Genomic DNA, 23,019 nt, shown 5'->3' on the forward strand with positions numbered 1-23,019 from the left:
GTAAATAAAAAAAAAACAAAAAGAAATGTAAGAATAAGTAAGAAGAACAACAAACATCATTTTAAAAGTTTATCGACCTTCCATTAGCAAGTTCTTTTTTTTTTTGCCTCTCTCTCTCAGAACATAACATTTCAATATATATTTCACACGTACAAAAAAAATAATATAAAAAAATCGCTTAATGATAACGACTGAAAAAAAAATAATTTGGCGTCATTCGTAAAGTGCAACATGCATGTTTAACATTTTTTTTTCTTCTTACATTTGAAGATAAAGATTACACGACATTAAATGGACCGGTTATTTATTATTAAATTTCTACATGTTTTTTTTTTGTAAAAACAAAAAAAAAGTTATGAAATTCACGAGAAAACATTAAATTTAATTTTTTTGAGAGAACGTAACTTTTACTGCACTTGTTATTTATTTACATTTTTTTGTGTAATAATTTCGTTTGATGTTCCACAAAAATAAAAATTAATCATCAATGAGCCTTATTATTAATTTTATTATTACTTCATATCTTGTTACATATTTATTATTATTTAAAAAAAAAAAAAATATTATTCAACTTGTTAAATCATTATTATTAATAATGTTCTCGTTATTTTTGTATAAAAAATTTGGAACTGGACCTACATGATGGCTATCATCGCCAACTTTCATGCTGTTTTTGATGAATTAAGTTTTATTCATGTTTTATATTTTTGTTAGTTTATAACAAATATTATTCAATAAATATTAATAATAATTATGTAGAAGCTTAACACACAGTCATCATGCGATATTTGTGAAAAATATTAACCAAAAAAAAATTTTTTTTTTTAAATTTATTTTTTTTTTGTTTGTTGATGAAATATTGATCGATTCTGACCATAAGAGGCATCCCAAGATATATTTGTACAATAAATCAATTTTTACGGGTTTTTTCGACTACCATTCGTAATAAATGTTGTAACGTTGTTTATTGTACTAATCATAAGTAACGGCCCTTTTTACATCTTTTTATACTTATATTGTTATGTAAAAATAAAATGCGTGCCATTAAAAAAGCAAACAAACAGATTGACGGCTAAAAAGCCTATTTCCTGCAATTTTTTGTGCAAATCCAACCACAAATTCGCGCAAAAAAACGCAACATGAACACATATCGAAGGTAATAACATTAGACAAGACAATAATTAGTCAGTTTTTTGTAATAATTGTTTCTTCATATTACATGTAAAAATTTACAACAAACAAAAAAAAAGTGCAAACAAAACAAAAGAAATTGCACTAACACGACAAAAAATGAACCAATTTCCTCTTTGGTTTTTGTATTCATTCATTATTTGTGTTATTGTTTGTTCATTAGATGGCTTTGTTACAATATAAATAATATTATATTGGAAACATTTAAAATAAGATTAAGAAGAGACAAACAATAGGGAAATTATGTTGAATTTAAAAGTCAATCAAAGGTTTTGATTGAAATGTGAAAATATCGTTTTTATACACTTAGCACCTTATTTTGTAATTTATTTTAATTTTTTTAATAAAAAAATTGAAAAAAAAATTAAATAAAAATTATTAGAAAGCTTTATTATTTTATTTAAATAAGTCAAGGAAATTCTCAGATTTTTTTTAATGTTTATAAAATAAAAACAAAATGTTTGACAGCTTTTACAACTTTTTATAAAAACTAACATTTTAATATAAAAACATTTTTTTTTTCATTAATTCTCGCATAAATATTTTGAATGAATTTTATTTATAAATAAATATTTATCTAAATATTTATTAAAAAATAAATTAAGTTATCTAAAAAATTAATTATGAATAAAAACATACAATAAAAAATTATTTTTATTTATAAAAAATAAATTAAATTAGAAAAAATACTATTTAAAAGAAATAAGAATTTAAAATATTTTTTTTTAGAATTTTTAATTTATTAATTAAATATATAAAATATTTAAAAAAAAAAAAAATTAAAATAAATAAAAGCTAAAAAATAAAATTTTATAACATTTTCTTTTTTTTTAAAAAATAAAATTTAAATAAAAAATTTTTTTAAAAAATGTGAAAATATCGTAATTCAATTTATTTATTCATTTTATTATTATAAATATTTATTTATTTTAATTAATTATTTATTTATTTATTTATTAATATATTTTGTTATTTAATTTTGTAATTTATTTTAATATTTTTTAAATAAAAAAAAAAATTGAAAAAAATAAATAAAAATTTTTAGAAAGCTTAATTATTTAAATTTAAATAAATCAAGGAAATTCCCAGAACTTTTTTTCTTCATGTTTATAAAATTAAAACAAAATGTTTGACAGCTTTTACAACTTTTTATAAAAAATAACATTTTAATATATAACCAATTTTTTTCCATTAACTCTCGCATAATGTTAAGAACGAGTCATATTTGCATTAATTACGAGCAGCGACAAAAAAACACGTTATAATAATTGCAAAACTGTCTACCTCACTGTTTTGCGTATCTAACTGTATAACGTTCCTTATAACGTCGAAGAAAAAAAAAGTTGCAGCTAATAATAATTATTTGGCACGTGGGCGATCTGGTTCTTTACGTATATTATTTTTTTTTATAACGACAGACACACTCAATCAGTGTTCCAAAGCATAATTTTTGCATCGAGAGAAAAAAATCTTTTCATTTTTTTCTTGTGTCTGCCTAAAATTATAAATAAATATGATTCAGGAAAGGTTTGATTCAAAAGAGATAGATATACAATAAGAGCCAATCCCATAAAAAAAGCAACATAAAAAGTTCGGGTGATTGATTTATTACTGCAAACGGAATAAATGACAAACTATTTGTAATAACGACCGGCATGCGGTGCGTTATGACGTTAATTGAAAAGTATTGTAAAAGAATTTCATTGATTTTTTTTTTTAAATCCTTCCTTGTTCACGAATTAGTTGTGTTAACTCGTTTTAATTGCTTTTTAACTACTGTGTTCCAGATTAGCTGCTTAGAAAAAAATCATCAAAATTGCCTTTGGTTGTAAACTTGACATTGAACAATCACTTGCGGATTAGTTTTGGTGTTTATTTACCATTTTAAAGGGATACAAAGCCGTTCAATGAACAAAAAATCAACATATTATGTTTCAATTATTATTATTATTGATCACCTTTCAACATATATGTTGAATACACGAAAAATATAATGAGATTTAAACATTTATTGAACATTAGAGTACAAGTAATAACATAAAAAATCAACAATTGATCGTGTTTGAGCCTCTATCTCAACATTTCGCAGAAATAGGCAACATATATTTTTTTATATGTAATTATGAGTGATGGACTCCAATATATATGATAACTAAAAAAATTGATTTTTTAATTAAATTCGTGATTTTTCGAACGAATTTCTGATTAAGAAGATCCCGTGCTGCGATAATTGTCGAAATAACCTCAGAAGCAGTCACTGAATCAATTTCGAAGACCTTCTTCGGTTTCCGTTTTTGTCTAATGCCGAACAATTAACATCCTGTCGTGTTACGAAAAAAAAGTGGAGACGTCTGGCGAAATAACAAACAACTGCGTGAACAAGTAATGAACAATAAATAACTCAGTAACGCTCCAGTAATAACGAAGACGTGGGCGACTTTGTGTATTTATTATAAAAATTTGTTTAAAATTTAACGCACAAAAAAAAATTACAAATTGTACAATGTTAACTTTAATTGAACCCCTAATTAAGTATTGTGACTTCTGGTCGATGTGCGATTGTTGTCTCGCGTTGCATTATGAACGTAACTAATATTAGTATAATTGACGCCCTCTTTTTGCCATTATTTACTCGTAATTACCACAGATTTCAAGGACAGCTTTTTTTGTTCATAAAGCTTTTGATCGAAATCGACGAGTGAAATCAAAAAAATAAATAAAATGAAATCAATTCGGAAGTTGTTAAATGAGCTAATGGATAGTATAAATCTATTTTTACAATCATAATAAAATGTTTAACAACACCCTTTCAAGTAGTGGTGTCAATCATGAAGTCATTATTCGATTTCCCTTAACAATGTTTTGATTTATGATATAACATGATCTATCGACACCAATTTTTTGTGTTTTTTATTGAAGTTTGTTTATGTTTGTTATGGAACACTGGTTTTAGATATCTATGAAATATTGCAGTGTTAAAATTTCTAAAAATTCCAGAAATTTTTTTAATTTGTTAAAAATTAAAAATTTTAAAAATTAAATTATTACCTAATTTAAAATTAAAATTTAAATTAAAATTTTAATAAATTTTTTAATTTAAAAAAATTATGTTTGAAAAAAATGAACCAATTTAATTTTTTTTATTAATTTTGAATAAAATTATGTATAAATTAAAAAAAAATATAAATTAATGATCAAAATTTATTTAATTAATGACATAAATATTATTATAACAAATAAAAATAAAATAATTTATTTAAAAAATTGATGGAATAAATACTTATCCAATAAATTTATAAAAAAAAATAATTAAAAATTATTTTAATTAAATAAAAAAATAAGTTTTTATAAAAAATATTTAAATTACCTATTTAAAATAATTAAAAAAAATTAATTAGATTCTTAAATTTTTTTAATAAAATTATTTAAACATAATAAAATTTAATTTTTAAATTTTGAATGTATTTATTTTAAATTAAACATTTTAAAAAAATAAAAGCTTTTTGGAAAAAAAATTAATTTTAAATAAAAACGTAAAAATAAGATTTTCTTTATAAAAAAAAAATAATTAAAAAAACTATTTTAAAAAAAATCTAAATAAAATATATAAAAGCTAAAAATAAGATATACTATTTTATTATTTTTTTTTCTTTTTAGTGCTGTCCTATAAAATATAAATTTTTATTAAGATTTTTTCTAATATTATTTTTTTTTAAATATTTCATCATTTTTGCTTGTTGTGTTTTGGTCCACGAGTCACTCGAACAACATAAAATATGTTCATCACCATCACGCGGGTGGGCGTCTGATGTTGGGTACCCCCCAAAAATGGTAATGACATGCTTTTGTTATGCAATTGCTCCGACCGAGCAACATGACACTCGAAAATATATTGTGCTCGCGACCAAGAAATGAAAACATTGTCTCCGGTAACCGCAAGTGTAATGACCAAAATTCAATCAGACTGTCCATTTATAGGAAGTTGTTAAAAAATATTGCAACAGCTGATTATTGTTTCTTTTTTTAAGTTTTGTCGGTCTACCGATCAAGGTGTGTGATCTTCTTACCTTACCTAAAAAAAGAAAAATTATTCATAAGGAAATGATTTTAGATCCATTATTATTTTATTATTAAATTTGTGCATTCAGCTCGTAAAATAATTTCAATAAAACGCCTCTCTTTCTTTCCCAACTTCAATCGTTATGATATTTATTCATTAAAATTACAATCAAGTCAAGTATTAAATTAAATCTTTCCGACAAACCTCACGCCAAGCTAAACAAAGATACGTCATATTTCACACCACAACGTCAGTCGAGCTACGCTAACTTGTAAAATTGTAAATGTTTATCGCGATATTCAATTAATTCATTTATTATCACTTTTTAGCTCTATTACGATCTGTGGCGTGAGTCTTTTTTCTGAAAATAAATCAGCTTTGCGACACTTTGACAGATTATTGTGACCCGAAAACTGCAGAAAAACGCACACCTAGAAAAATGAAACATGCTTAAAAGATGCATTTTATGTGCCTTTCTCCAACTATTTGCTCGCCAAACAAAACTGGGACAAGAGATAGACCGGGTTTTGCATATTTTTCAATATTTTTTCTGCAAACAAGTTTGCGGCACGTCATACTTTTCCTTTTTATTATTGTCGAGAGAGTGAACTGGCATGACAAAAAAATAATAGCAACAACGTCAAATAGCGAAAACTAAAACAAAGAATAAGAGGAAATTCTGACGTTTCTCGGCATTAATCGCATTAAAAATCCTTCTCATTTCTTCGTTTTTTTTTTGTGTTTTTATTTTTTTTTTCTGCGATATTTAATAATAAATAGCCTTCGAGATAAAATTAATGTCTATAAATAGTAGTGTTGGCGACATCTTTTTGTGCGTCTCCGTTCATTGTTTTTATTAAAAGTAAGAAGGGAAAAAATTGATGCGAACAAAGTTAAATGAACGCCTTTTATGACAGCGCCGAGACCGGTTAAGATCAACGTTGCAGCTTTTAATAATTGCAACTGTGATGATGGGACGAAGATGCACAGCGAGTCAAGGTTGACACAAATCGGATGTGCTTAAAACAAAAAAAATGCGAATATAAAGTAATTATGTAATTAGTTGTTCGTTTATTTAGTTTTTCTTCAATTGTAGAAAACAGGGTTGGAAAAATTATTAAGTCGAAAGTTTAAGTTATGACTTAAGGTTAAGTAAAAGTCGTTTAAGTTTGATTTTTATTCAATTTATTGACTTATATTACAATTTTAGAAGAAAAATTTGAATAAAATGAACATTTTTTTTCTAATTTCCAATATCTGAACAAAATTCGAGAAATTGGCTTTGGCTTAAGCGTTAAGTTAACTTAAGACTTAAATCCAATTTTAATTTTATAAATTAATTTATTTAATTTTTAATTTGTTTATTAGTGTTATTTGTATATTTTAGACTTAATTTATAATTTTTCTATAAAATTACAAAAAAATATTTTTTAAAATTATTTTTCAAAATTTAAACTTAAGCTTAAGTCAAAATCCTTATAAATTATTGGATTTGACTTAATTTAAAATTATTTTTATTTTTTTTATTTTTATAAAAATTTTTATTTTTTTTATAATTTTTCAAAATTTGTTCTAAAAGCTTGAAAATAATATAAATTAAACTTAATTTTAAATTTTAAAATTAAATTCATAAATTTTCACAACCCTGTTTAAAAAACCGCTCGCGGCTTAAATTCTATGTTACGAATTTCAATGCACTCATTATCATCAAAACTAATCAATTCTACGATTTTTTTTTCTGAAGAAACGGCGCTCATAACATATTTTTTCAACATATGGACTTCCCAACAGTAATGTTATGGTTTCGCTTTTCACACAATTAACTAAGTATGTTTTGTATAAATTACAACGCTGAAACGCTCGACTTTTATGGCGCAGCAATTGCTGCGAAAAATTCAGAGTATTTAGGTGTTGTAATGGATTTCGACTTCGTTGATTTTGTTGTTTGATGATTTATTGTTCATGTTTATTTTTTTTTTGTACAAGCAATTTTGGAATGATTTCCAAAAATGAAAAGTGGGTCTCGATCAACAAACAAAAATATAAAAATTTAATATGAGGAAACAATTTTAGATTATTATCATTAAAAAGAACTGACCATTTCACGGTAATTTCATGTCGCATATCGAATGATTTGTCATGATAACTTCCTAATGTTATTAAATAATAATTGTATATACTTTGTTACTCATAATGCAATTTTTACTTGTTTTTTTTTATAGGCGATATAACACAAAAGGGTTATGAAAAGAAGCGATCACGATTATTGCAGCCTTATTTAAGCAAATCATCACAACCAGGTAATTGAACGTTTTTACACAATATTATTATTAATTACTTTCACCCACAAAAGTCTTTTATTATGTTTATAATTTATTATTATCTATAAATATATATTATAAGAATTGTTTAAAAAAAAAAAAGAAAATTTTATGTGCAGTTAGTTTTTAATTAAAAGAGAGAAGAATTGCTCACTAACTGATGGCTTATACATAATACTAACAATTATTAACATCAACGAGAAGCACACGACTTTATTACCGTTCAATTTTTAATAATAAAACCAATAATAACCACATTTAATTTCCTATGTTATATTGGGTGCATGCACGGTTAACTAACTTGTTGTCTCATAATAAAAGAAAAAAATAACAAAAAAAAATATAAATAAATGTAATTACTAATTATCAATTTTATTATGTTATGTTAAGAAACCTATACAATACAATGTATAAGAAATAATAATAATAATCATATATAATTAACTAACGCATTTTATAAGGAGCATAACCAATCAATATAAAAATTAAATTTTACAACTGGGCATATAAAAATGTTCCGACTTAACGATTTTCCTTTCGATTTTGCACTTTACATGTTTTTTGCATAAATATATTGCATCTTTTTTGTATTCGTTAGCATAACCTGTTACATTCTATTTTGATTTCGTTTTCTATTTTATTTGTTACAACTTGAGTAACATACATAAGCAACGCATCATATGTATGAAAATGGCCTACATTCGGGCGAGACGAGTCTATATAATAAAAATAATAATGTTGTTAGTTTTCAAATTGATATGATAAGAAAAGTGAAAATATTTGAGCAATTTCGTAGTGAACATTAAATAAATATTTTTTGAACATAACAACACGCCCAAATAGGATGTAAATGTAAAACATGATGGATGTAGGTTAATTAAAGCTCTTTAAAATGTTATTAATCGATCTTGTTTTAATTGTGTTTCTAATAAAACTCAAGGTTTTTAGCGAGTCGACTATGTAAATGTAAATACAACCAGTTGTTTAAAAAAAATATTAAAATATAAATTTTAACATAATAATTAAGAAACATCAAAAATATTCAAAATTTTATATTTTTTTTAATATTACCTATTTGTTTTTTTTTTTTAATTATGAAATATATTTAAATACAAAATATCAATAATGAATAATAAAAATTTTCAATCAATTTTATTTAAAAATATTTTTTATTATTTTATTAATTATTTTGTTTAAAAATATTAATTTTTAATTTATAAAAAAATAAAATATTTTAATTTAAAAAAAATAATACTTTTTATAAATGAAAAAAATGACTTGTAAAATTTTAAAAGGAACTTAAATTAATTTTTAAATTAAAACAGCAATTTTACTTGTTTATTAAAAAAGGAAAATTTATAAAAATATATTAATTATAATGATAATTTGCATAAAAAATTTTTTTATAATTTTTCTAATAATATAAAAATAATTGGGTATAAATTTTTAAATTAAAAAATACGTTAATATAAAAAAAAATATTAAAAATTTAATAAATTTCAAAAGCTATTTCTTATTAGCTGATTATATAACACACAACATATAAAAAATTTCAAAAATTAGGTGTTAATTGCAAATTATTTTAAACGATCGCCTCCTTATGCGTGCACTCAACACTCAACAATCACTTAAGCGGCCCTATGTCAAAAAGTCAATTAAATTAAGACAATTACCTCACGGACATTTACACGGCGAAGAACGTGAGAAGAAAATGTTGCAATACCTAATACTACAATTTTACGATAATAGGCATGAAATGAGAAAAAGTGCCGTACTTTACACTTTATTTATGATGAACATTTTATTACAATGATGCAACGTCAATCAATTCCTTAGTGACACTCATCATGAAAAAAAATTTCTCTTGTAACAATCAATTGAATAACTGCAAAAAGTGTGCAAATTGCACAAGAAAGAAGAGCTTGTAACACCAATTAAAAAATATTCACGATTTATTTCGTGTTAGGATTTATTTTAAGACAAAAATAGATAACAGGGCATTCAATCAAATAAATTGTAATTTTTTTGATTAATCATGTTGGTTAAATTTTTACATAACTCGAAGCACGACCACGAACCGCATTTGTATCTCTTTTATTTATTTATTTTCTTTTCTCTCGTGCGCGATTTTTGTTGTGGTTAAGCTCAAATTAAATTACAAGTTGCCCAATTTGTACCTGATGTTTATTTTTTTTTTATTTTAATGCGTTCAAGGTCGTCATCGTCGCATATATGCAAAATTTTATGTTTAATTTTATTTTCTCAACACCCGTTTTATGTTCATTGTCAATTTTTTATATGAAATTTTTATCGAATTAAATTTTTCTCATTTTTACGCAAACAATTTAACCGAAAAAAAAGGTGATAGCGGTTATGTTGTGCCAAAATCCAACCAACCTGTAATTAGTGGAAATGCGGGTTACGTAAATGAGATTCATCATCCGCCGCCGCCCGTTTTGCCGCACAAGCAATCCTCGAGTAGCGGCGGTGGCGGGCATCATCATTATCAAGGACAATCACGTCAACGTAGAACGCAACGTCGTGTGACACACAATGAAAAACGATATCATTCAGGTTAGACCTGTTCTCTGTGAATCTCTTAAAGAATTTTTTTATGTTGAAATTTTTTTATGTTTTTTTTCTGCTACACATAAAAACACTTTTTTTCTTGTATCTCTCTTGATTCTTGGTCGTAAAGTATTAAGAGAAGAGTTCAAACACCCTTTACACATAATTTTATTTTTTTTTACACGTTTCAGGACTATCCAAGTCCTCCAATTTGCATTTTTTATTCCATAAAAAATTAAAAGAGCAAAAAAAAAATATTGAAACAGATGAATGGATGATTGTCTATAAAAAAAAGACGCTGCATGTTTAATTACGTGTTTATTTTATTTCTGCATGCGCTTTATCCTCGCTCTCTTTCTCTCGACGGATATCTGATTACCAGAGCAAAAAAAAAAATAGAAAAAAGCGAATAACAGTGGCGTTCCCTTGACTTAATTGAAGACCTCACATAAGATCGTTAGTCTCGTGAACGAATAAATGAGCGAACGAACGAAGGAACGCAGATTTGCATTAAAGTCGATCCGCAGCGATTATTATCGCAGCAACCATGAGAGAAAGAACATATGTGGTCAATTAATGTCAAGCACGATTGATTGGATGTAATTGAAGAGGCTTTAATAGACGTATCAATCTCAGTATCTTTTAGTTTTTGCATGTTAATTTTAATGAATATAAATAACTTTAATTGTAGTTTTAAAACAACAACAAGAAACGACGAACTAGGAGGAGATGGATAAAAGATTAATTCTAGCAAGAGGCTGTTATTGTTTTAAAAAATGTTTCATATTTTTATAGAATTTTAAATTTTTATAAAGGAGGGATTTTTTATGATTTTTTGAGTTATTTTCAGTATTTTAAAAATTTAAAATATTTAAAAATTAATAATTTAAAATTTTTAAAATTTAAATAAAAAATTTAATTTTTATTTATTTTATTTAATTTATTTTTTTTTTAAATTTAATTAAAAAAGATCATTTTGTAGAAAAAATTAAAGTTTTAAAAAAAAGTTTTTTTTCAATTTAAAAAAATAATCATAAATATTTTTTTTTATTTAATTTTTTTAATTATAAATCATTTAAAGATTTGAAATAAATAAAATTAAAAATTTTATATAAAAAAAATTAATAGGTAATTTTCTTATTTTTTTTAAATAAAAAAAAATAAACATAAATATGTACCTATTTTTTTTGTAATTTTAAAAAAAAAATTTTCGAGTTTCGAAGTTAAAAATTAATGAAAAATGTCACTAAAACGTCTTAAAATTAATGAAAATTTAGAATTTTTGTTAGTACCTTTTTTATCATCTTATCATATGTAAAAATTTATTTAAATTATTTAATTTAAAAATATTTTATTTTATAAAAAATCAAAAATATTAAAAATAAGATAAGAATAACTTTAAAAAAATGTTTTCAATTTTTATCAATTTTAAGACATTTTTTATACATTTTTCATCAACTTTTAATCTGAAAATCAAAAAAGATTTTTTTTTAATTTTAATTTTTATCTATTTAGGATTTTCTAAAAAAAATATATAAGCTAAAATATGAAACATTTTTTAAAACTACACCTGCCTTTATTTTAAGTTTAAGAAACTTTTTCTATAAATAGAACTTTTTTTCTTATGTTTTTTTTTCTCTTTTTTTATTTTTTTATATATTGTTGTATCAAATTGATTGCATGTCTGTGTGATTTTTCTCCTGTACAAAAAAAAATACGTGAATAGCTGGTATGCACAACACACAGTCACCGCCGCCAGATATCTCCCAAATCGGCAACAAGCCACTTCTGCAACAGAAACAAGTCCCCTATAAGTCTGCACAAATTCCCGAACCAAAGTCATCTTCATCGCCAGCTTCTTCCATCTCGTCAACAGAGCAAATTTTGCGTCAAATTAAGCTTCACAAGCAGAAACAGGAACAAGATTTGAACGAATTTGCGCAAAGTTTGGTGCAAGAGGTCCCGAACAGGCATCAGCAGCAGCAGCAGCAACAACAACAACACCAGACTAATCAAAGTAAGAATGAAAAAAATACGAATAGTAAGGGACAGTCACGCAATAATAGAAGACTAGGGCGACACGAAAGTCGTTACACAAGCGGTAATAATAAAAATTATTAAATACTCTTAGAGACTTCAAGTAGATCTTGTCTCATCTTTTCTCTACTATTTCATCAAAAAACCGCTTTCTGTCCCCTATTTCTACCTAAAAATCGGAGGTTTTAACAAAAATTTAGTATTTCATTAAAAAAAACTCACCTTAGAAGCTTCATCGAAACACCTTGACAAAATTAATTCTAGTAAATCACCGTAGTTGTCGCGCAAAAAACACATTAAATTCAATGACCGACATCCAAGCTCACAGAAAAAAAGGCTGGACCTGGCGCAGTTCTTCTACAAAATAATAATGGAGTTTATTGTTTTTTTTCTATCACATATTTATTTACTGTTAGACCTATAACTGCTATTAACATCAATTTCATGATTCATTGTTTCTCAAAAAATAGCATAGTTTCAAAAAAAAACTGTAATTGTTGTAACTTACAGCTTCATTAATACTGCTAGAATAGATTATTGTTATTACACACTCCTTAATCTATTTTTTTTTCTGCTACTATTTCTCTCAATTCGAGTCAAGAACGCATTTTTCGATTCGTCGTTATGTAACTACACAAAAAATCATTCAATTTAATAACTCTTTGTTTTTTTTTTCGCAAGTTGAGCTGTGTGAGGCCGATGTGTTTTATAATCAACGATGACGAGTTGATTCAATTTTGCGATTTTATACGTTATTGATGCAAGAACTCGTGCAAGTCGTCGAATAATTACATAGTTAGACACATTTTATGGATTGTAATTGTACCGCAGTGTACTTGTCAATCTCATGCTATTTGTTATTTATTATAACAACACTGCTAATTATTGTTACGAAAAAAAAATAATTTGACGGACAGACGATGAGATATGAGACAATTACGGGTTTCGTTGATTGAATTCGCGGAGAAGATTATTAAATTGAAAGTGAAAAGTTGTAATTTTTTAATTTTGAGAAAAGAAATCTGATGAAGGGATCAAATTTGGCAAAAAAAAAATAATACTTTAACAAAAATTAAATAAATTTAAAAAAATGTATATTTAATATTTTTGTTACTGAATTTTTCTAAAATAAATATAATTTTTTAAAGTTAATTTTTTTAACAAATTTATTTTTTTTTTTAATTTTTTGCATCAAAATTTTTTATTACAGTTTGTCAAAATATAATTAATAATTAAAATATTCATTTTTTTAAAATTCAAAAATATCTAATAACATTTCATTATTTTTTTTTAAACCTTAGATGGAATTTTTTATTTCAAAAATATTTTGTACACTTTAAATACATTAAATAATTAAAATTTTATTTAATTAAAATTAATTTAATTTAATTAATATTTTATAAAAATTTTATTTAAAAAAAATTTAATAATAATTTTTTATTATTATTTTTTTTAAATTTGATCCAATTCGATAATTCATAAAAATTCAAATGGATAAGTCATAAAATAATCAAACGATGTAATTTTTAAAAATACAATTATTTATAAGTTTTTAATAGAAAAAAAATATAAAAATCTTAAAAATTATTCAAAGCTCGTCAAATTAACTTAAAAAATTATTTTTTCTAAAAAAATCTTTTGAAATTGAAAATTTACTTTAACTTCAGAACCTGTGAAAGTACATAAAAAATGTCGCTTGACCTTTCATCGCTTTCGAACGAGTGTTAAAATATCTTTTTCATTACCATCGAACCATAAACTTCACATAACAATTCATTGAAAACGTATTTTTTTCACTCAGAAAAGAGATGTTAATTGAAACAACGTGACTCCGTCGTATAAATCATTCCGAAATAGCGAACGAGAGAAAATTGATTCCCAGAACAAAACATCGAAAAGACATAAAATATTCATGTTTTAGCCTTGTTGCGGTTACCTTAAGTGCCACGCTAGTTTTAACACATATTTTTAAATGATTATGGACTGTTTGCTCTATTTTTCATGGGCAATTACTTCGTTTTTTTTCTCATGTCTCAAATGTCTTAGACTTAGAGAAATCAATCGCGAGGAGCGCTCAAGGCATGACATTAATTTAAATGAGAGTGATTTGTTGTTTTCTTGCGTTTTTTCTCCATTTTATGTTTATTTATTCGCAAAAACAGGGAAGAAAATCAATAAACCTGGTTAGCGTCACATTAGAAACGCTCCGATAGCAGCACGTTTTCAATTATTCCTTCATTTTGTAGTTTTTTTGAAAATTAATTTGAACTTGAAAGTGTCGTCATGTGATTTTTTCCAAAGAAAAATTCTTTTAAATGATTCAAAGTTCACGACCGACCTTATTTATGTGTCTCTCTGTCTGTGATTCACTCATTTCTTACATTTTTTACTATCAAAAACGTTTATAAAACAATAAAATAAAAGAAAAATTTGAATTTCATGAGCAAAACGAGATAAAAAGTGTGAAACAATGAACGTGGGTAACCCAATTTTCGTGTGAATAAACTCCACTCGGTTAACGAAATGATAAATATGCATCACAAAAGAAGTGAAAAGAGTCGATTAGCCATAACGAAGTTTCGTTGCGATGTTTAATCAATCACATCATTCCAGTGACCTTCAGCGGCATTGAGAAAAATGCGAGAAATTCATCGATCGAGATAATTTTTTTTTATTTTATTGCATCGGATGACTCAAGTCGTGAATAAAAGAGCACCGCTTATGTTCGGAATTTCAATTATTTACGGCGATTCCTTCTTAGGACTTTACATCAGATTTGCTTACAAGTCAAATAATTACAGAGAACACTTGCCGTTCGCGATACGAAACAATATTGAATGCTATCTTTGTAATGAAATCTTTATGTGCCGTGCTTTTAATTAAAAATTAGCATGATGATGATGAGTTTTCTGTGGACAATGTGGTTTCTTCGTCGTCATTGTTAATCGTATCACATTGTAAGCCGGTTGCGGATTGTTTTTGTTTCGAGTCATCGTTCTATTATTTTTGTACGACGCACGGTTCTGCATGAAACAACCTTGACTGCCCATTTTTAGACATTTTAATTATATCTTTCATGAGGGTCTTTCTGACCCAAATCAATCACTTTTGACTTGAAAACGGTTCTGAGAGACGAATCAAGTGTTTTTTTTATTTTTACTACTTAGGCTTCTTTAAATTTATTTTAAACTTTTGGTCCTAAACTTTTTTCAAAGTAAAAAATTAAGTTTTTACAAAATTTTTCATAAAAATTATTAAAACTATTTTATCAATTATCAATATTTTTGTTGTTTTCAATGTATTTGAAATTCAAAATATTTCAAATAAAAAATTAAAAAAAAAATATTTTCGCATAATTTTTTTAAAAAAAACTAAAAAAAATTAATTTAAAAAAATAAAAAAAATAATTTTACTAAAAAAAATTAATTTAAATAAATAAATTAATTAAAAATTTAAAATAAATTTATTTAAAATTTTTAAATAATTTAATTAAAATTTTATTATAAAAAATTGAAATTTTTAATATTTTTATATTTTAAATGATCAAATGAGGAACCAAATATTTAAAATAAATTTTAAATCGCCTTAATTCATTTATTCATATAGCGTAATTTGTAGTTTTATTTAAATTAGGTGTTAGAAATCTATTTTTAATGTAGACGTCTGGTACTTTGTGCTTTACATTTTAGATCTTAGAAAAAAATCATCCAACACTGTTTCACTTCACTTTCAATCACAACCAAAATTTGCACTTTTTACAATTTTTTTTTATTTTTTACTTTTTTTTGATAATTAATTAATATAAATCATTCACGATCATTATTTCTTCTCCTCCTTTAATAAAAAAAAATTGATGTACCACCTACCAATTAAAAAATTGTCATTACGCTAACGTAGAAGTGCGTCAGGAAGCTGTTCAGCAAGCATTAGCTGCGCTAAAAAATCGTCCAAAGCCTAGCTTGCCAATGCCATCCAAACGTAGCTCAGTTCTCAATCGAAGTCCTGACAGAGATCGTGATGACACAGGTAAGTTTATCACACACACACACACATCGCTAATCATTAGAAAAAAAATCCAGCACTCTCCTTCCGCTGCGTCAATCCTTTGTCGTGAGAGTTTTTCATTTTCATATTTTTGTATCATTTTATCATGCAAATTATTAACTGACTAGCATTTTTTGTACATTGTAATTTTTTTGAAGAGTTTTTTGAGCTTTTGAATAAATTTTTATAGGTTGACGGACATAAAAAATGACAATTTTTGAATTTTTTTATGAAAAATTTTTAAAAATTAAATTTTTATGTTTTAGATTCTACAACAGATGACGAATCAATACCTGAGGAAAGGATTTCCACGCCAGACCGTGATGGGTATAACTTGCCACGTGACAATATTTTGACGCGAGAACAGATGCGGTTGCCATCGCGCGATCACTCAAGCGGCGGCGGACATCACAAAGATCGCATTTCGGAACGTAGACCGCAAAATCTTCCGTCGCATCCAACATTGTCGGATACCTCGAGTGCCGGCAGTCCCCCAGCTGTGCATCGAAATCAAAAGAACAGCTACGACATGACAGATATTCCGGATTTGCCGCCAATGCGATCATGTAATTTTTTTAAAAATTAATTAAAAATTATTTTTTAACGAATTTTCAATTATTTTTAGACGTCGCTCCGGATATCACACAATTCAACAACACAAAACGCGGAATGGGTGCTGATCGTGTCACGCGTTACGTGAATCTGAATCAAACGGAGCCTGGAGACACGGGCACTGCGGGTCGATGGAAAGTCTCTGCGAAGATACAGCAGTTGCTGAATACCCTTAAACGGCCTAAAAGACGTCCCTTACCTGAATTTTACGAAGATAACGACATAGAATTAGAGATAGCTGCGAATCCCAAAGACCCGAATGCGCCAAAGCCCGAGGGAAATACGATGACGCCTGTGACAGGCGAGCAATTGGTGATTCCGAGTGGATTGCCACGTACTTTAGAGCAGGCGTTACAACGTTACGGCACAAGTTCGTTCAAAGCTCCGATGGCGACGGTGCTAGATCCCAATGGAAAGATGACAACAACGTTGACTTATGGAAAATTATTGTCGCGCGCACAGAAAATCGCGTATGCTTTGTCGACAAAAACTTTCAGCAAGGGAGCGGAACAGTTTGTACTCAAGCCCGGAGATCGAGTTGCTCTCGTTTATCCAAATGCGGATCCATTAAAGTAAGATTTTTGCTATTTCTTCCTAAAAAGTGATTTTTAATGAAATTTTTTTGTAGTTTCCTCACCGCGTGGTACGGTTGCATGTTCCGCGGACTCGTCCCGTTGCCAATCGAGCTTCCATTATCGACATCTGACTCGCCGCCGCAACAAGTGGGCTTCCTTTTGAGCTCCTGTGGCGTTCAAGTTGCTCTCACAACGGAGGCCTGTTTGAAAGGTTTGCCCAAATCGACAACGGGAGAAGTGACAAAACTCAAGGGATGGCCTCGCCTACATTGGTTCGTGACGGAACACTTGCCAAAAACGCCAAAGGACTACAATCCCACAAATCAACGAATTAGCGAAGATTCCACGGCTTACGTTGAATACACAACCGACAAAGATGGCAGTGTCATGGGCGTCACAGTAACTCGTCAATCGATGATTAATCATTGTCGTGCCCTCACGATGGCCTGTCACTACACGGAAGGCGAAACAACGGTTTGTGTGTTGGATTTCAAGCGAGAAGTTGGATTGTGGCACAGCGTTTTGACATCCGTGCTCAATGGAATGCATGTTTTGTTCATTCCGTATGCCCTGATGAAACTTCGTCCGTCGTCGTGGATGCAATTAATCACAAAATATCGTGCTTCATGTTGTTTAGTGAAAAGCCGTGACTTGCATTGGGGATTATTGGCGACGAAAGATCACAAAGACATTTCACTGGCGTCGTTGCGTATGTTGCTCGTGGCTGACGGAGCAAATCCATGGTCTCTTTCCAGCTGTGATCAGTTTTTGAGTGTTTTCCAATCGAAGGGGCTTCGACCGGATGCGATTTGTCCGTGTGCAAGTAGCTCGGAAGTTTTTACGGTGTCTCTGAGACGCCCGGGACGCTCAACTGGCGGATTTAGTCAATCGGCAACGGGACGCGGCGTGTTGTCAATGGCTGCTTTGTCGCATGGCGTTGTGAGAGTTGATAGTGAGGACTCGCTCACGTCACTTACGTTGCAAGATTGCGGTCAGGTGATGCCAGCTGCTCAAATGGTAGTTGTAAATGCCGAAGGACCTCCAACTTTGTGCAAAACGGATCAAGTTGGGGAAATTTGCGTCACTTCCGGGTCAACTGGTATCTCGTATTATGGCTTGGATGGCTTATCGAATGCTACTTTCAAGGTAAATTATCAAATTTTTAATTATTTTTCGCTGTTTTACAGTTTTTTTTAATTTTTGTTTTATCTTGATTTTTTTTTTAAATTGAATTTTATTGATTTTTGAACTTTTTTCACTTTTTGGTTATTTTTATTAAATCTAAATTATAAAAAAATTCTAAAAATTTAATGTATATTTTAATCAAAAATATAGAAAAAAAATTATAAAATAATAAATCTCTCAAAATATTCAAAAAATTTTGTAAAAAATATTTTTTCAAGAAAAAAAAATTAAAAAAACTAATTTTTACTCCAAAAATTTTTAAATTAAATTTAAAATCAAAAATATTTTAAAAAATTTGTAAAATTAGCTCAAAAATCAATGATTTTTCAAATTTCATCTTTTCAAAAGGGGAAGTTTGTTACAAAAAGGTCTTGTTATAAACCAAAAAAAATTATGTTGATTCAAGAAAAAAAATTTCAAATAGAGATTACAATAAATTTATCTTATAAAAAAAAATTTTTAAGGAAAAAAATTAAATTTTATAAATTTTCTTGTAGGTACAACCCCTTCACGAGCCTCCTCCCGCAAAAGAAGGCGAAACAGCAGTACCTGGCAAGCCAATTGGCGAAGAAACGTACGTTCGAAGCGGTCTTTTGGGCTTCCTCGGACCCGGAGGTCTCGTATTCGTTTGCGGATCTCGCGATGGTCTCATGACAGTTACGGGTCGCAAACACAATGCCGACGACATCATCGCTACCGTGCTCGCTGTCGAGCCAATGCGTTTCATTTATCGCGGTCGCATCGCTGTCTTTAGCATCAAAGTGCTGCGCGACGAACGTGTTTGTGTGATAGCCGAACAACGTCCCGATTGCAGCGAAGAAGAGTCATTCCAGTGGATGTCGCGCGTCTTGCAAGCTGTCGACTCGATCCATCAAGTGGGAATTTACTGTTTGGCTCTCGTACCACCGAATCACCTGCCAAAGACACCTTTGGGCGGAATTCACTTGTGCGAAGCGAGACGACGCTTCATGGAGGGCTCGTTGCATCCCGCAAACGTTCTCATGTGTCCGCATACGTGTGTCACAAATCTACCGAAGCCACGGGATTTGCATCAAGGTAACGAATTGAAACATTTTCCATCTCTGGTGTGTGGTTTTTATAAATGTAGACGCTTCTATTGCTATAATTTACGAATTTACTCATTTTTTTTACGTTAATTAACACTTGAGTTAACGATTATGAAACGCGAATTCCCGAAATTTCCAAAAGTTATCGCAACTAACGGAAATTTCCCTCTTCGGAAGAGAACATCGATGTTTATTTTTTCGTCTTTTCACTTAAAAACGCACCGAAATTGCTTTAAAACGCACATCTGTGGCTTTTTGCTTAAGTTGCCTCATTTTTTTACCATATGATTTCTTTTCATTTCTCTCTTGAGTTTCAAAATTTATGAATGAACGTGTTTTCTTTGGCATGAACCTTTTGGATAAAAGTCTCTAAAACGTTTATCCAAAAAAAAATAAAATAAAATAAATTTGAACCATAAAATATCCAGAAATTGGCAAATTTTAACAACAAATTTTATATTTTCATTGTCTTTTTTTCTCTTTTTTTAATTTTTGCTGCATTCATCACCGAAAATCGTTAAAAATCCGTTAACTAAATACTCACGTGTCGCTGTGTACATAAAAAAATGAAAAAATGTGTGCGTCTTTTGTAAAATTTCTGTGTTCGTCGTCGTCATCTTCAAAAAAAATGAAACGCGGAAATTGTACATACGAAATCTGTCCTAAACTAAAACGATTAACAAACTGTGGTTTGACGGTTTTTCCACTACTAATCTCTAAAATGCACAATTTCACACACACTAAAAAAATTAATCACTTAATCGTGTGTGGCGGCGCCTTTGGAACTTCACTTAACCCCCCCTAAAAAAAAACTCCAAAGGCTCCCTCCCTCATCAAGCTTCTATTTCTGGAACTTCTTCATCTGGATGTGTTACAGACACGTCAGTTGGACCGGCATCTGTGATGGTTGGTAATTTAGTGCAAGGAAATCGGCTGGCGTCGGCGCAGGGACGTGATATGGGACTCGCTGACGATACAGAGCGGAAGGTAAACCCCTAAAATAATTTTTTTTTAAATAAATTTATAATAAAAATTTATTTTTTAGCATCAATTGATAACTGGTGTCCTGCGTTGGCGTGCAAACACATCCCCCGAACACGTTCTCTATACACTTTTGAATTCCAAAGGAGCTGTAGCGCGTACCCTCACGTGTTCCGAGTTGCATAAGCGAGCGGAAAAAATTGCCGCGTTATTGCAGGAACGTGGAAAAGTCAATCCAGGCGATCATGTTGGTAAGTTTCCTTCGTTTCATCTAAAAATAAAATCATATTTTAATTAATTTTTCCTCAATAGCTCTCATTTTCCCGCCTGGACTCGATCTGATATGCGCCTTTTACGGTTGTCTCTACTTGGGTGCCATCCCAATAACTATTCGTCCACCGCATCCGCAAAATTTGATAACAACACTGCCAACAGTCCGCATGATTGTCGATGTCTCGAAGAGTGGCATCGTCCTCTCCATTCAAAGTATTATTAAATTACTGAAATCCAGGGAAGCTGCTGCCTCAATTGATCCCAAGAGTTGGCCATTGATACTCGATATCGACGATAATCCAAAGAGAAAGTTAACCAGTGAGTTTTTTTAAAATTTTTTAGAGTGTTCTAAGACCGTTTTCTGTTTCACGTTTCCTCAAAAATTCAAATTTTTATCAAAAATCGTCTTATCAAAAAAAACTTTATATACCTAGATTTTGAAATACTTTTTCATTGAAACTGAAAAAAAAATTTTCTTTGACATAGTTTTGTTTTGAAAACTAAATCAAGAGCAAAACTGTGTCAAAAACTGTGTCAAAAACTGTGTCAAAGCCAATTTTGTCAAATCTTGCTCCAAATGGATTGAAATTTGTCAGAGGGCTCTAATTTATCATTTTTAATCGTTTTATAACTCAAAACTGCCAAAAAATTGAAACTGAAAAAAAAAAATTTTCTTTGACATAGTTTTGTTTTGAAAACTAAATCAAGAGCAAAACTGTGTCAAAAACTGTGTCAAAGTAATTTTTGACAAATCTTGCTCCAAATGGATAAAAATTTGTCAGAGGGCTCTAATTTATCATTTTTAATCGTTTTATAACTCAAAACTGCCAAAAAATTGAAACTGAAAAAAAAAAATTTCTTTGACATAGTTTTGTTTTGAAAACTAAATCAAGAGCAAAACTGTGTCAAAAACTGTGTCAAAGTAATTTTTGACAAATCTTGCTCCAAATGGATAAAAATTTGTCAGAGGGCTCTAATTTATCATTTTTAATCGTTTTATAACTCAAAACTGGCAAAAATTTGAAACTGAAAAAATTTTTGTTTTTTGACATAGTTTTGTTTTGAAAACCAAATCAAGAGCAAAACTAAATCAAAAACTGTGTCAAAGCCATTTTGAAAACTTTTTTAAATTAGATTATTTTTTTAGATAAATTTTTCAACATAGTTTTTGGAAAGGAAAAATTAAGTCAAAACGCTTATTTTATAACAATATCATAGAAAATAACTCAAATTTGAACAATTTTTTTACTTTTCCATAATGAATAGTACTAAAAACGAAAATCTATACAAAATTTCTTCCCCCATGGATTTTTTTTTTCAAGCGTGTAACGCGAAACAGAAAACGGGTTTGGAACACCCTTAGTAAATAAAAAATAATTTTTAATATTTTTTGTAAAAAACAGCTATCGCGAATGCTACGTTAGACTCAACGGCGTACATTGACTTCAGTGTATCAACTTGCGGGCGTCTTAGTGGAGTAATTATTACTCACAGGTAAGATTTTCTTTACTTTTCATGAACTTTTTTGGTAATTTTTTATTTTTCTTTCAACAGATCCCTCTCCAGTTTGTGTGCTAGTCTCAAACTTCAATGCGAGCTCTATCCAAGTCGTCATGTCGCGTTATGTCTCGACCCCTATTGTGGTCTTGGATTCTCTATGTGGACCCTTATTAGCGTTTACAGTGGTCATCATTCCATTTTAATTGCTCCATATGAGGTAAATTTCGATTTTTAATTTAAATTTTGGATTTTTAATAAACTTTTTTTCCCGTAGGTTGAAGCAAATCCAAGTTTGTGGCTCAGCACTCTCTCGCAATACCGCGTTCGTGATACCTTCTGCTCGTATGGCGTCATTGAGTTATGTACCAAAGCATTAAGCAATTCCATTCAAGCGCTTAAACAACGAAATATCAACTTGGCGTGCGTGCGAACGTGCGTCGTTGTTGCCGAGGAGAGACCTCGCGTGCAATTAACACAGCAATTTTGCAAGTTGTTCCAGGCATTGGGTCTCAATATGCGATGTGTATCGACTTCGTTCGGGTGTCGCGTTAATCCAGCGATTTGCGTGCAAGGTGCTAGTTCAGCTGAAAGTGCTCAGGTAAGTT

The 23,019-nt window shown here is 28.7% G+C and overlaps 1 protein-coding gene across 2 annotated transcripts in view; it reads left to right on the forward strand.

Annotated features, from left to right (window-relative positions):
* LOC134832132 (disco-interacting protein 2) overlaps positions 1-23,019 on the forward strand; it is a 76,226-nt gene that overhangs the window by 51,724 nt on the left and 1,483 nt on the right. Inside the window, exons 2-15 of one of the 2 annotated variants that reach the window (XM_063846037.1) lie at positions 7,474-7,551; positions 9,934-10,146; positions 11,867-12,241; positions 16,075-16,203; positions 16,488-16,787; positions 16,847-17,405; positions 17,462-18,554; positions 19,091-19,649; positions 20,481-20,647; positions 20,706-20,892; positions 20,954-21,232; positions 22,318-22,408; positions 22,469-22,631; positions 22,689-23,012. In XM_063846037.1, the coding sequence (XP_063702107.1) occupies positions 7,474-7,551; positions 9,934-10,146; positions 11,867-12,241; positions 16,075-16,203; positions 16,488-16,787; positions 16,847-17,405; positions 17,462-18,554; positions 19,091-19,649; positions 20,481-20,647; positions 20,706-20,892; positions 20,954-21,232; positions 22,318-22,408; positions 22,469-22,631; positions 22,689-23,012 (4,517 nt within the window). The remainder of the gene's footprint in view (positions 1-7,473; positions 7,552-9,933; positions 10,147-11,866; positions 12,242-16,074; positions 16,204-16,487; positions 16,788-16,846; positions 17,406-17,461; positions 18,555-19,090; positions 19,650-20,480; positions 20,648-20,705; positions 20,893-20,953; positions 21,233-22,317; positions 22,409-22,468; positions 22,632-22,688; positions 23,013-23,019) is intronic. The other variant, XM_063846047.1, reaches the window with a different exon arrangement.

The sequence above is a fragment of the Culicoides brevitarsis genome, chromosome 1 (genome assembly GCF_036172545.1).
Source record: "Culicoides brevitarsis isolate CSIRO-B50_1 chromosome 1, AGI_CSIRO_Cbre_v1, whole genome shotgun sequence".
In the NCBI taxonomy this organism is placed as follows: domain Eukaryota; kingdom Metazoa; phylum Arthropoda; class Insecta; order Diptera; family Ceratopogonidae; genus Culicoides; species Culicoides brevitarsis.